This window comes from Muscardinus avellanarius (assembly GCF_963383645.1).
Source record: "Muscardinus avellanarius genome assembly, chromosome: 11".
In the NCBI taxonomy this organism is placed as follows: domain Eukaryota; kingdom Metazoa; phylum Chordata; class Mammalia; order Rodentia; family Gliridae; genus Muscardinus; species Muscardinus avellanarius.
The window spans coordinates 39,081,595-39,096,560 of NC_137797.1; the positions used below are offsets into that span (position 1 = coordinate 39,081,595).

Below are 14,966 nucleotides of genomic sequence, written 5' to 3' on the forward strand. Positions count from 1 at the left end.
AGTTATAATCAGACCAACAGAGCATACAAGAGCCATCTGGGTGCCTCAGCATTGTCAAGACAAACAGAGAGAGCAAGGGCACATTGACCTTCCTACCACCGAATCACCGTAGGTTGGGGCATCATGAGATGCTATTTTTTTCTTTTGATTTCTCATCATCCTTTTGGAAAAAGAAATACTATGATTAAGAGACATTTTATAATAAAATAAAGCTTAAAATACTGTATGACCTTACCACTGCAACACATTCCACATGGATTGTAACCTTCAATGCTTTCGATTTAATCATCAGTTTTATCTACCTTACCCCCATCATATTCTGGCCTTGTAAGAAATTTCTAACATGCTCAGGGAATCGAGCTCTCTATTGCTTAAATTTCACCAGAGAAATCAACACTAAATTAGCATTTCCATTGTTCAGACATGGACGAAGGGAATCTGACTTCTCTGCGATGACAATGGATTTCAAATGTGTGCAAGCCACATCGTTTTTTGTTTGTTTTGTTTTTTTTTTTTTTCTGTGAAACTGACAGTGCTGAGTTTAAGTATAAGTAACCCGATAATCATGAGATCCCCCTCGGTCAATCTGATTCCTCTGAGGCAGCAGGTTACCGAAAACTGAGCCAAGTGATGTAATATGCATCCCAGACATCGTGTTATGAGAACAGCACAGCCGAGTTCAATGAGGCTCATTTTTTATTCATCACAAGGTCCAATTTGGGTGTCATTTTCACTGACGATATATTGAGTTAACTGGTTGAAATTCAGTGCTGATAGTGCTGAATGGAAAAAGGACCCTTTTAATTTTTTTCTGTCTTCCTGTATGAAAGAGTACAAAACAAAGAAGAATGTTGTACTTGTCGCTTCTCGCAGTCATATTTGAACATTGTTCAGCAACACTGGAAGAATGGACACAGGAGAAAGCCCTTAAGGATTCCCTCTTTTTCTCATTAGGAGTATATAATAATATGACAAGTACTACTGAATAAAAAGTAAAATAACACTGTCCTCAGGAAGAAAAAAAATTTGTTATGCTACAGAATGAATTATATACACATTTGAGGCATCTCACTGAATGAGATATAAACTTCATTTCCTGAGTCTATTCTCAACCTCAATACTAAAACAACCTGACACTAGGTTTAAAGAAGGACAGAGAAGTTAGAATTCCTCTTTCCAATCCAAGAAGCAATCCTGTATCTTTCCCAATGTCCAGCCAAAGTGCCAACATATGTAAAAAGCACGCATTATTCCCCAACTTTAAGGGGGAACTATGGCATGCTTTAAAATGTCCCTATATCAGTATATACACTGGCAGGTCTCAATCTACTTTTCCTAAATCACTTTCCTCTATATATTTCATATATTTTGTATATGAAAATCATTTATTAATGCTGGGGATATACAGCATGTGCTAAGGTTAATACCAGGACCTGGGTTCATTTCCCAGCGTAAAATAAAATACCACTGCTCATTGGTCCCTAGAAGTCCCTGTGAGTTGTTCTCTGTGTAATGCTCACTCTGTACTCTCCACTCCTGCTCACCTCTCCAATTATAAATGCCTATATCTGTTGGGGCCCACTCGGCAGGACCGAGGTGGCACCCAGGCTTGTTGCCAGCGTGGACTCAAGATGGCGCCTGGGCTTGCAGCCAAGTCACGAGGCTCACGAGGCTGGCGGTGCCCTGAGCCTGCGCAGTGAGCCCTATCAGGCGCCTTACGGATAATTAGTGATGCAACGCCTCGTGCTACCACCTGCCCGCCCAGGAGAAGGTTAAAAAGCGCGCATGCCCTAGCGGGGAGAAAGGAGAAGGAGCTAAGAGGGTTGGTGGACAGGAAGAGCGGTTCCTTGGCGGACTGCTCCGGGCTCCGAGCTGGGACGGACATGTTCACAAAGCCACCACTGTGACCGGTGTGTGCTGCAGCAGAGACATAGAGTGCCAGAAGGAGGGTTGGTGGAGTGATGAGGGAGAGGATAGAAGACTGATGTTGTTTTTACCTGAGAGGGCGTTGAGAGAGCATTAAAGAGGAATGGTAACTGTACAAGAACCTGGGGTAATAAAACTGCTTGAGGAAGATCGTGTAAGAGTCGTCACTGCGTGCGACATATATCTATCATTCATGGCCCTGCTCAAGATGGCTGTGCTCTAGAAAAATGGTTCTTAAACTTCTCAACTGAAGGAAAATTTTCCTTCCTCTAAACTCCCCTAGTACTCCCAATGACCCCTTACACCCTCACTACATTCCAGCTTAAATTTCATTTATAAGTTTCTGTGCACTATTCTTCATACTACTCTATAAAAGTCCTGAAGGGAAGATTCTTGTGGATTCATATTTAAATCCTCACATCATCTAATACAGTGCCTGGCACAAGGGCGAATTTTCCTTTTTTAAAACAACGTGTGAAGAGCCGGGCGTAGTGGCACATGCTTGTAATCCCTGCGCTTAGGAGGCTGAGACAGGAGGATCGCGCAGGTTCGAAGCCAGCCTCAGCTGGTTTGAGAGACCCTGTTTCCAAATAAAATATAAAAAAGGTCTGGGAGTGTAGCCCGGAGGTAGAAGGCCCCTGGAACATCCCCAGTACCACCAAAAATAAATAAATAAATAAATACATAAATAAATAAATAAATATAAACGTGTGAATAAATTGTTGTTTCAAGTATTTAAACTCCAGTGCAAGCATTAAAGGAGCTTACAATGGTTGTCAGCTTCCCATTTTCACTTGACTTAAACCTAAACTGCAACTAGAATAGAGAATCATCTTCAATCAGCTGAGCAAAGGTGCCAACCTGCAGGAATAAAATACCTTATTAATCTTTGACTTTTTGAATTGTAAAATATTTTTGAACCTCGACTTTATTTGTGCTATTATCTGGTTAGCACTGTTGGCAGCTGTTCAGAGTTTCATAGTAGTACAGGTCATGAATATTAAATGCTACAAGAAGTTTACTGGGAGGAAATCCAAATTCATTTGTAAGTGCATGACAAACAGCCTTTCAGTTTCAATAAGGCTAGGAAATACTGTGATCAGAATCAGGTATCTGGATTCTCACAAAGTCAAGTGTAGGGGTAAAGGTAGAGAAAGAAAATCCTAAGAAAAGGTGGAGATACTATCTGAAGTAGAGTGGCACAGATGTTGATTGAAGAAAATCAGAAAGAGCAAATAGATGTTTCCTTCCATGCAATCGATATGAGGCTCACAACTTGAACAAAATCACAACCTGGTCTAGAAACAAAAAGCACAGATAACCGTGCCAACATGTGCCATCCCCAGCAGCTAAGTAAATAACAAAGCTCATGTGGACTCAGTGGGCAGATACCTGCAGGCTATGCATCTCTCTTTTCATGCTCTTCTATACACAGCAAAGTCAGATCTACAGAAGCACCAGATGCAGTATCTTTAGTGTTCAAAGTGGTGATTAGTCCAAATGCTTCAACAGAATGTAAACCCTCACCTCTGGAAATCATTCTCAAGATGAACCTTGCAGGTGGCTGGCAATGTGGGTCTTTGGTAGATCTGGTCTGATCACTACATGTGAAAGTAGAATCAAGCTGAGTAATACCTAAGACAAAGTGACCGTCTTTACCAAGGACAACCTCTCTAATCCACATCCTCTTTGGCACTGAAATAGCACCAAAAAAGTTATTTCTAGAAAGAGGTGACTCATCTTTCAAATGTGGCAATATCTCCCATTTTCCCATATAATATAGCTTTCTTATCTTGCTTTTGTAAAACAGAGCCACAAAGAGTAAGATAATGCATACCTTGGAAGCAGCTATCACAAAAGGAAAGTCGTCATCTTTAGAGAAATTCACAAAATATAAAACTGAAAGAGCTTCATTCTTCCATATGATCTCAGGCTATTGTTAAAACAGATCCTTTTGCTTTCTGATTTCCTCTTTTTTTGTTTTAAATTCTCTACCAATAACTACATACGTGATTATGAGGCTAATAAAGAGAAAAAAGATGATTCCACATTAAAACAGTTAACAGATGTTAAATAAGCATAGCAAATGGCTACTAGACCAGCTATGACTGGTGCAAGGTTAAAAAAAATATGTTGCTTTTACTGGTTTTATTACCCTCATACTTCCTACAGTCATGGGAGGCTTGTTAAAAAAAAATAGTTGTGGGCAGATTAAAGTGTAGTTTTATTTGCCAGGTTACTTTAGGTGTATATCAAGGTTTCCCAACCTCTTATTTCTTGAGAACATAAAACTATCTAAGTGAAAGTAATGTAAGGAATGCTTTAAAACAATTATTTGGTGAAGGGTCAAGAAAATTAATTTTTCTGACATGTATTTATAACCCCACCTTCCAGACTTCATTAACCCAGGAATAAATTCTAATTGTATATAGGAGAGAGAGGGAAAGAGAGAGAGAGAGAGAGAGAGAGAGAGAGAGAGAGAGAGAGAGAAAGAGAACGTGCGTGCACGCACAGAATTTCACTTGAACATCACAGCCACAGACTTTAAAAAGCTAAGTATTAAGTGTGAGTTAAATAATTCGCTGAGTTCCTACTATGTTGCTCTGGAGGACACATTATGCCTAATATGAGTCCTCAGGCTAACACCCAAGAATATTTTAAAACACTTTTTTTTTTGCAGGTCTGGGAATGGGATACAGGGGAATTCCACCTCCGAGCTACACCCCTTGCCCTATTATTTTTTATTCTTTATTTTGAAACGGGTCTCACTGAGTTGCAGAGGGCCTCACTAAGTAGCTGAGGCTGTCTACGAACCACAATCCTCCAGGTCTCAGCCTCCCGAATGCTGGTATTACAAGCGTGTGCCACCATGCCCGGCTTAAAACACTTTTTTTACTAATACATATTTCTGAAAATTTTATATTTAATGTTGTATGACAAATTTAAATACTGATAAAATTATAGTTTCTTTGTTAAACTGCAATATTTCATACATTATATTACTTCTCTCAATAAGCATTTGTTAAGTTATATATGTTAACATTTTCAGTACACACAAACAGTATCCAGACATCATATATACGATAATAACTCATTAAATACTAAATATAATATTTACTGTAAGCTACTTACTTTTTTTTTTTCGGTACTACGGTTGGAACCCAGAGCCATTCTACCTTCGAGGCATACCCAAAGCCCTATTGATTTTTTATTCTTTATTTTGAAACAGGGTCTCACTGTTGCAAAGGGCCTCACTAAGTAGTAGCTGAGGCTGGTCACGAACCATGATCTACCTGTCTCAGTCTCCCAAATGCTAGGATTAAAAGCTTGTGCCACCACGCCCAGCTAGTCCTAACAATTTCTAATATATTTTATCCAAAACATAATTTTGAACACATTCTTTGTAGAATTAAAAATAATATGAACATGTGCATCATCTGTAACAAGTCTTAAAGTCAAAAACGGCCAAATTGAGCCATCTCAAAAACTCAGGCCAAAAAAAGTCTTTTAATGAGTAGTCAATATTATAAAATAGAATGTCACCACAGGATTCAGATTTCTGTTTTAGAAAAATCCTAAGCTCTGTCACATAGAAGTATGTATTTTCTTATTGCAATTTGAAGTGAGACACATAACGGTGGCCGTAGATGACCTCTCGTCCAACAGAGTCCGTTCTTTCTGGCCCCAATAGACATTTGAGTTTTGGAACCAGAATATGAGTTAGAAAAGAGTTACAGAAGCAAACCCACCACGTTGTGGAGAGAGATGCTGGGTATTTCTGATAGGATAAAAACATTACTCTGAGGCATGGTAGTGTAAACCTGTAATCCCAGTACTTGTGAGGCTGACACAAGAATCTTGTGGGTTTGAGGCCAGCCTCAGCAACATAGGGAGGTTCTCAGCAACTTAATGAGACCCTGTTCCAAAACATAAAAAATGTTAAAAAGTACTGAATATATAGCTCAGAGGTAGAATTCCCCTGGATTCTATCCCAAGTATCCCTCTAAACAACAGCAAAACATTACTAATAAAACTACTAACAACAACAAAATATTACTAATAAAACTATAAAAAATGGGGAGCATTGTTCTCTGATCCTAATAATTCCCAGCTTTAAGAAAACCACCATTTCTAACCAGTTCTCTAATCCATTAGACAGAGTTAAATATTTGGTTATTAGAGTTTTCTGTTTACATATGTTAAATTTTAATAGTGCAAGAAAATTTATATGATCTGGCAAACCAGAATAACTCTCTGACAAAGTTAATTGGTAAGACATTTAAGATAATTCTTCCTTTTTTCGGGTTGAAAAGGACCTTCTAAAGTCTTTTAAACTACTTTCCTCAGAAAGGATCACTTCTAATTCACACCAAGAATAGCCATCCATACTGTTCACCTGTAGAATGTGGAATTTTCTAAAACTTCCTTCTGCAGTCTGTGTCAGTGTTAATATCTCTCATGGTCATGAAGAAAGTCCATGCTTCAACCTGCATATTTCAGCTTTATTTGGTTCCTAAGCTGTCCTTATTTTATATGCTATCAAGCTTCTACAAGTTTAAAGACTACTAGAATTTCATCTCTTGGTCTTTCTTAAAGTAAAGAAATACAACTTTCATTCAACATTTTTTCTTCCTCTTCAACTAGTATGTATTATGTATCTTCCAAATACAGGGCACCAGTTCAACCTGAACCCCTAACAATTCATATCATCATAAGAGCAACTCCAGAGATGAAAATAACTGTCTCCATTTGCAGATATAAAAACGGGCCATAAAACAGGCATGAGGTACTCAGCCCTTGTGAGCTATGGTTCTATTCCATGTCATTTTTCTTTCACTCTGCAATTATCTGAATTAGATCTAGTTGATATTCACTACACCTTCAGAGTATAGTAAAAAGACCGCGGCACAGTCGGCAATGTGAATTCTTAAGTCTGATGATTCTACCACTGCCTGGGTGTCCTTCACCTGAGCTGGAATAAAGAGAATGGCAAAATGTTTCTTTACAACTTTATATGATATATTATCCTATTGTTCTTATTAAGCTTATTGACCCTAAAGCTAAGACTGACAGAACCAAGATGGGATAGAAACACTATTCCATGAAGGGTCTCACTGTCTCCATTGCTACCACTGCTGCTGCCAGGCCTACAGGAGTGGCTACAAAAATCAGGGTAATAAGCATCCATTTGGAAACATCATAGGACACCAAACCTTCCAAAGTGTTAAGTCATATCCCATACTATGAGTGGCTTCACAAACTCTACTCTTAAAGCTTCTGCTAGTGGTATTACTTATTTTTTTTTTTTACTAAGTAACAGTTATATAAGTAAGATTGCATAAGTCACATAAGTAAGGTTGCCAGATAAAATACAGAATGCCCATATAAATTCTAATATCAGGAACAGATAGTTTTCTAATTATGTCCCAATTATTGTCCGTAGTATTCCTGTAGTAAGGAGTTTTACATTAAAGTACTCTGTCCTTGAGAATAGCGTGGAGAACTGAAAACTTCTCCAAAGAGAACTTCAAAAGGTCCTAAAAGCAATCCTGAATTAACATATTGATATAAAGAGATGGTAAAAAGGAAAATCTGTAAAAGAAGCCACAATGTTTCATGGGCTATCAACTCGAGGAACTAAAAGCTTTTGATCTTGCATCCTCAAATGGATTGCAACTTGCATAAGGACATAGATCATGAATTATACTATTTGAGTTTCTAGTAAAATAAGAAAGTTTATTATTGTGGGTAATATTATTTTAGGGAGGAAAAAAACAATTATCCTTTCTAAATCTTAGAAGAATTAAAATTGGTTTGAAATTAAGAGCTTGACTTTTAAAACATATGTTGTTTTCAAGCATCAAACACTACCCAGAATTTTCTTTAAAGCTTCATCCCTTAATTGAAGTAGAAAAAAAATTTCATTAAGCCCTTGATACGGGAGTTCTAAGTGAAAAGGTTATGCTTCTCACAAAGCTAAAGCACAGCAGTGAGTGCTCTGCCTACTAACTGAATAAAAAAATGACAATTTAAAAAATAATAATGTTTTGGTCTCCATTTTCCTCAGACTCGTCTTTAATTTATTCCCAATTCAATTGTAAGGAAAATTGAATTCAGAAAGAAAAAGTGGTCAAAACTAGAAAAATGAGATTGCTTCCTCACAGGTGACAGCCCATACCATAATTCCTTGTTTGTTGAGACAGTTGAACCCACCAGTTCAAGACCAGCTTGGGCAACATAGCAAGACGTGGTCTCCAAAAATACTTCCTTATGTCCAAAAGAAAAGTGAGAGCTGGCCCCAAACATAGCTGGAGTTTCCCAAACCCTGCCCACGTTCAATTTCAATTGGTATGCTTAAAGTCAAACCAACGGTAGGTTTTCTGAGTGAAGAAGATGGGGAGGTGGATAGTCAGGCAGTTTCTCAACATGCCTCCAGCTCTTCCCAAACCTTCCCTGAATGCTGTAGAATAACACTATTCAATCTCTACATACAGGGGATCCTAAAATTCATCTACTATCTTGAAATAACACCACTAAGAAAATAAAGAAGAACAAACATGAAGCCCTCAGGAAAAGGCCTTAATTGGCCTTAGGGCCAATTATAATAATAACCACATTCTATTTTGACTCTTCTATTCTTAGACACTACAAGGAAAAGGTGAATATGAGTCACTGTTTAAGAATGTGACTTCCCAGCTCTACAGAGAAGGGCTGTTTCCAAACTCAGGAAAAGTAATACTAACAAATGACAGAGGATTTCCCCTCCACAGAGTCTAGAATCTAGCTCTATTATCAGTGGGGTTTTTGACCCATCCACACATTATAGGCAATTTATTGGATATAGAGTATTTGGCCTAAGAATGAATTAAAAATCCATCAAGATGCATAATCTTTGCAAGGCAAAGTTGTTCCTCTACTACCTTTGAAATCATGAAAATGAGGAACTTGAGACATAAAACAAGCAGAGAATGAAACCTGCTTGGTAGAGAAAGGTCAAAAGAGGTACTTCCACTTACTAAAGATCAAAAAGGGACTTCTTTTAAATTCCGTTTGAAGAGGAACACATTTGCTTTTTAAATGGTGGCAAAGGACCAAGCAAGTAGATGACTCAGTAATCCAATGCTCCTGAGCCAACAATCACTTACTTTGTAAATGGTAGGTAAGATCTGTTTCATTTTCAGCCTGTGAAAGACAAAGACGTCGTAAACTGCGGAAACTGCCAGAACGGTCACTCCTTGTTCCTTCCACAGCATGCTGCAGGCTGCACACAGTCCTGTCCCCAGGAACCAGCCCCAGGTCCTGGCTGAGTAGCCTCTTGTAGAACAATGTTTAACATAGCAGAGCAAGGAGAGGAGAAAGAAGAGACTGGCCCCGACGTCAGCCCGGCCCACGATTCCTGCCACTGCCTCCGTGTGGATGGGGTGAGAGGCAAACATCAAGCCAGCCATGACGGTCCAGTACCCATCTCCCAGCAGGGTCTTGGAGAAGCTGGTGAAGAGACCCGTGACAGCCACATGCAACAGGACATTCACGAGATGGTAGCTCCAGGGATTCAGCCCTCCGATGGCGTGATTGAGACGAAAAGAAAGAGTGCAGAGAGGTCGGTAGGACTTGTGGCTGCCACTGTGGGTTAGAAGAGTCCCCCAAAAGTCGTTGTAGAAAATGTGTGTCCATGGGGTTTCTGGGAGAAGGTCCTGATTGGTCTTGATAGCACGGCTAAAAAACAAATTGTTAAAAAAAATCAGATATAAAATTCAAAAAGAAAAAAAAAAGAAGACATAATACGACATTATAAGATATTGCCTTTACTATATCTCTGTGATGGGAATCCAAGTATATATGGGTTGAATTCGGACCCTCCCCTTAATGTTCACTAACACAATTGTGTCTACATTTCCTTTCCTGAAAAGCTTTGTTTCTGTTGATATACAAATACCTTTGAGAAATAACTGCAAGGTTTTAAAAATCACATGGCATACTGGCTGAAAAGGAGAATACAGGCTCTAAGCTGATGAGAGGCCTGAAATTCTGAATTTTTAAGAAGTAAGGCCCAGCTGGGCATGGTGATACAGGCTATAATCCCAGTATTTGGGGGGCTGAGACAAAAGGGGAACAGGTTGAAGTAGGCTTCAACAACTTGGCAAAGACTCTCAGCAACTTAATATGACCCTGCTAAGTAAAACATAAAGAGGGCTGAGGGTGTAGCTCAGAGATAGAATGTCCCCATGGGTCAATCCTCATGACCAAAATAAACAAAACAGAAGAAGTCAGGCATAGGTAATGCTAGTTTAAGGGCACTCACTTACAGCCAGGATTAGCACCCAACTAAAAATGAATTCTAGATAGACTACAAATACTTAGAGCAATACTTTACATACATACAAATCACCTAAGGATCTTGTTAAACAGGAAGCTCTAATTCAGCACGTCTGGGTAGACACCAAGATTGGTATTTCTAACAAGCTCCCAGGTGACACTGCTGGTTCTGGACCACACACACCAGCAAGCTTAGAGAGTGGAGACTGAGCACAATGTCTCTCCCCCATTTCTGAATATCCCTAAATTCTACTTTAGAATACTCAGCCTTTCCCACTTCCTGTGAGGGAAGGGGAGGACAGTGACTGGAGACTGAACCCAGGGGCATCCTATCTCCAGCCCTAATTTCATGTTTTCATTTTGAAACAGACTCGTTAATATATTGAGTCTGGCCTTGAACCTGCATTCCTAATGCCTCAGCCTCACACGTCCAGGGATTATAGGTGTGTACTACTGTACCCGGCTCATCCTGAGTTCTCATGGGGCTCACTACAGCCCATGGAAACCACTACAGGACTTCAGTGTCTCCTGACTGACATGAGATTCAACAGATCCAGGCTTAGGTGTCTCATATTTCCAGCAAAATTTCACAAAGGATGGGTCGCCTATTTGTGAGACTAAAGTGTTGGCTGAACACTTGCCATCTGCCAACTGCTGTACTCATCTCCTTGGCTATATCTGATCATTTAAACTTCTTTTTTCTTTTGCGGTACTAGGGATTGAACCCAGGACCATTCTACCACTGAGCTGTACCTCCAGCCCTATGCTTTATTCTTTATTTTGAAACAGTGTCTCACTGAATTGCAGAGGGCCTCAGGAAGTAGTTGAACCTGGCCATGAGCTGTGATCCTCCCTTCTCAATCACGCATATACTGGGATTACAAGCATGCGCCACCACACCCAGCTTAAACTTAAAAAAAAAAAAAAACATGGATGAAGCAGATAGTATTATCCATGTCTCTCCAGAGAGGAAGTTATGAAAATGATTAATAACTGACTCATAATCATAACAGTTAATTTGGAATAACAGCATTGTACTTCATGACTTGTGTGTTTGGTTTATTTTGTTTCATTATTCTGGGCTTCCCAAAATGTGATCCACAAAACAGCAGGGGCATCCCCCTGCAAAAAAATTAATGAGTCTACTTATTTTAATGTGCATTTTAAAGAAAATAGGGTGATAATGACAATGATGGATTTGATAGCTTTTTGCTCAGAATCAGGCTGTCACAAATGTAAAAGTTAATGTAAAGACAAATATTAGAAAGCTACAGAAGGGGTATGTGGATAGGGTACAAGTGCAAAAGATGGTATGCAAATGATTCCATGCAGAGGGCCCCAAGCCAATGCCATTACAGCCCCCCACCCCTGTGAACAAGGTGGCATCTGGAGACTCTGGTACCCTCAAGGCACCTCTCACTGTATTTACAGAAGAGGCAGGTGAGTCTGAAGGCAGCAGGACTATGAAATGGGAGAACCAGAAAACTCCCCTCCTCTGCTACCAGGGCTTCTAAAGGAGGTTCCAGCCTGTGTACATTTGAAGAAAACGTGGCAGAGCCTGCTCTAAGGACATTTACCCCCAGCTGCTTCCCGAGTTCATCCATTCTTTGTGAATCAGGTGTAATCTAAGGAAATGCCCCATAAATAGCACCAAAGTTCAAGCTAGAAGAGATCAGGAAAAAGAGGAAACATCCCTTATTTCCAGCTCTTAACTTACTGCCTGACTTGAGAAACAAGAAAACACAACAGAGATTCCGAGAGCCTTGGAAGCTCATCCACAGTAGCACAGTGATTGGAAAAGGCAGAGTTGGGATCGCTGGTGGGATTCAGTGGTGGGCAGTGCAAATTTTCAGCTACTTCTCTAAATTGCTTCTCCACTGAATACCCTGAGCTTCAGTTTCTGTGATAATAGTTTTACCTTGAAATCATTTATACACTTATAATTGTTCATTTATCTTCTACACAGAGGAGCAAAAATTGTTGCTTTGCAGATACGTAAGTATTCTGGAAACCCTAATGCAAATGACAACTCTGCCCTATTAACTGCTATTATGACTATACAATGATATGCAATATATAACCTATAAAAAGTCACTTATTAAAGTTAGATACATAAGTTCTTGAATTAAGTATATTTGAGAGTTAGAAAAACAGACTGATGATGAATATCTAATATATGCCATGCTGGTGTGGTGGCGCATACTTGTAATCCCAGCATTGGGGAGGCGGAGACCGGAGGATCATGTTTCATGGACAGCCTCAGCTACTTAGCAAGGCCCTTCACAACTCAGTGAAACCCTGTTTCAAAAAATAAAGACTAAAAAAAAAAAAAAGGGCAGGGGGGTGTAGCTCAGAGGTACAGTGCCCCTGGGTTCCATCCCAAAGACCTCAAAAAATAATAATAATAATAATAATAATGTGCCAAACACAATGCTAGTCTTTTTATATATGTCATCTACTTATGAGAATCAGTAGATGTTTCTAGATATTCATTAATAAGGCAAAAATTCTGTTAAATTATTCTATATTCTGAGGATATTTCACTGTTTCCCAATACCTAATCTCTTCTTTTTCCTTACTAACAGAATTTCAGATTATAACTTAATATATATTAACAGATTAATTATAACTATAATATAATATAGCATTATAGATTAATAGGTCATGGCCATGTGGAATACTTTTCTTGATGCTAAATATGGTCATATGACTGGGGCTATCATTTCTAGAAAGTGTCTTTACAAGTTGTAAAGGAAAAAACATGGCCTTTTTCTTTTGTTCCTCCTGCATCTTTTTTGATACATGGAGCACACATGTAATAGCCAGGTTTTAGCTGCCATCTTGACCCATACGATGTCCTCAGGGATAAACTCCTGCACAACAAAGCAGTAAAGCTGAATGCAATTGAGACTCTGTCCAGATAGACCATACCAGTCCTGGGATAAGAACCTCCTGGTTACGTAAGTATGAGAAATAAATTGCTATCTTTTTAAAACTATGATATTTTGAGTGTTAACTGGTAGCAGCTGAATGTAGTCATAAGTGAAATCCTTTGTTAACAGAAGACTGACTACATCACAGTGGATTGATTTTACACTTTGATTTTGATTTTTTTCAAGTCTCCGTGTATTGACTATGTATTAAATGAATTTCCATATAAATTGGCTTTTAAAATATTAGAAACAGATGTTTTTCTGGATCCATTAAATTAAAACACCCTGCTATGACATTCATCAAGAGTCTAACCCAGAAGTAATTGCTTAAGACTTGATGGGTTATAATTAAAATTTAAAAGAAATATGAAAAACTGCCAAACTGCCAACCAGTGTTGTCACAGAGAGAGCTGATTTCAACTAATTTAGAATGAAAACCTAACTGGCTTCCATTAGACAGTTACCTAGATATGGACGTCAATATCTCTAACATTGACATAAAAACTATTGTACAGTCCAAGTCAGAGCAGTAGTGAGCTCAATAGGAAAGCATTATGGGACAAGCCTAAGTTAATGTCATGAGGAAAGATGAAGAGGAGCTTTGGGTTGTTGTTGAGGATAATACTTCAGCCTTTCAGGGGTAGATCCAAAAAGGATGGAGAACTGTCTTACCTGACCCAGCTTTTCCAGCACATGCTATTAGTTCAGTGCCAAATTCAACTCTGGAAAGGTTTTTTGGAAGCGAGAAAACAAAACAAAACCTTAAGAAACCTTTTTAAAGTTTCTGAATGTTCTTATCGTTATAAGAGTAAACCTAGTAACCTGCAGCAACCACAAGATATACTATATCTAGTTCTCACAAAATGAGAATTTCAAAACAAAGAACCAAAGTAATGTCTTCTAATTTCATTGTGAGGAAAAAAAAAAACACTTTAAAATGGTTCTAATTTACACTGTACAAAAAAAAAAAAAAAACTAAAGGGAAAACAGTATCAATAAAACAAAAAAAGGAGAGCAGGCAGGGACATACCTGATCTACATGTAAAATGTACTATCCTAGGGGAGACGTTTTTATGATAGAATTCTTTAATGAGTGTTCTGCCTAAGTATTTTTTTATTTAAACAATGAACATTATGGCAAAAGAATATGGAATGATACTGAATTGCACAGGGCTTTAATATATATGCCATGAGATATAAGTGAGTTAGGGAGACGGGATGTACTAAGTTGTTATTCCACACTGGATTTGGAAAGATGCAAACTAAAAGGGCCTTAATATAACCTGAGTAATTTTCCCACAGGAAGAGGAAGACAGGTAGTCATTCAACACTAAGCATAGCCGGGCATGGTGGCCCACACCTGAAATCTCAGAACTTGGGAGGCTGACATAGGAGGATTGTGGGCTCAAGAACAGCCTCAGCAACTTAGCAAGACCTTGTTTCATAAAAAAAATTTAAAAAAAACCAAGAACTGTAATTCCATAGATAGAACATCAATAATTTCAGTCCCAGTACTACAACACAAACAAATCCACTAAGCATAATAGATTTTGATCCACTCGCATTTTCTTTCAAACCCAAAATGGAAAACAAAAACCTCTTCTTTTCTATTTCACAGCTAATGAAACACCTTAATGCAAAATAAAATTTCATGCTGATACAATTTTCAGAGGTTGCTTCTCTGCGTCAATGTTGAAAATTCAGGAAGGCACTAAGGAATTAGGAAATCTCCCACTTTGGGAACCGTGGAAGAAATCAGGAGAGCATATGTGAAAATGAAACAATTGTGGG

At 38.6% G+C, this 14,966-nt stretch overlaps 1 protein-coding gene across 1 annotated transcript in view; it reads right to left on the reverse strand.

The window, feature by feature from the left end:
* Positions 1 to 14,966, reverse strand: part of TMTC2 (transmembrane O-mannosyltransferase targeting cadherins 2) — a gene marked incomplete at both ends in the record, with an annotated part of 448,300 nt that overhangs the window by 255,903 nt on the left and 177,431 nt on the right. Inside the window, one exon of the mRNA XM_080705147.1 lies at positions 9,072 to 9,642. Coding sequence (XP_080561273.1) covers positions 9,072 to 9,642 — 571 coding nt within the window. The remainder of the gene's footprint in view (positions 1 to 9,071; positions 9,643 to 14,966) is intronic.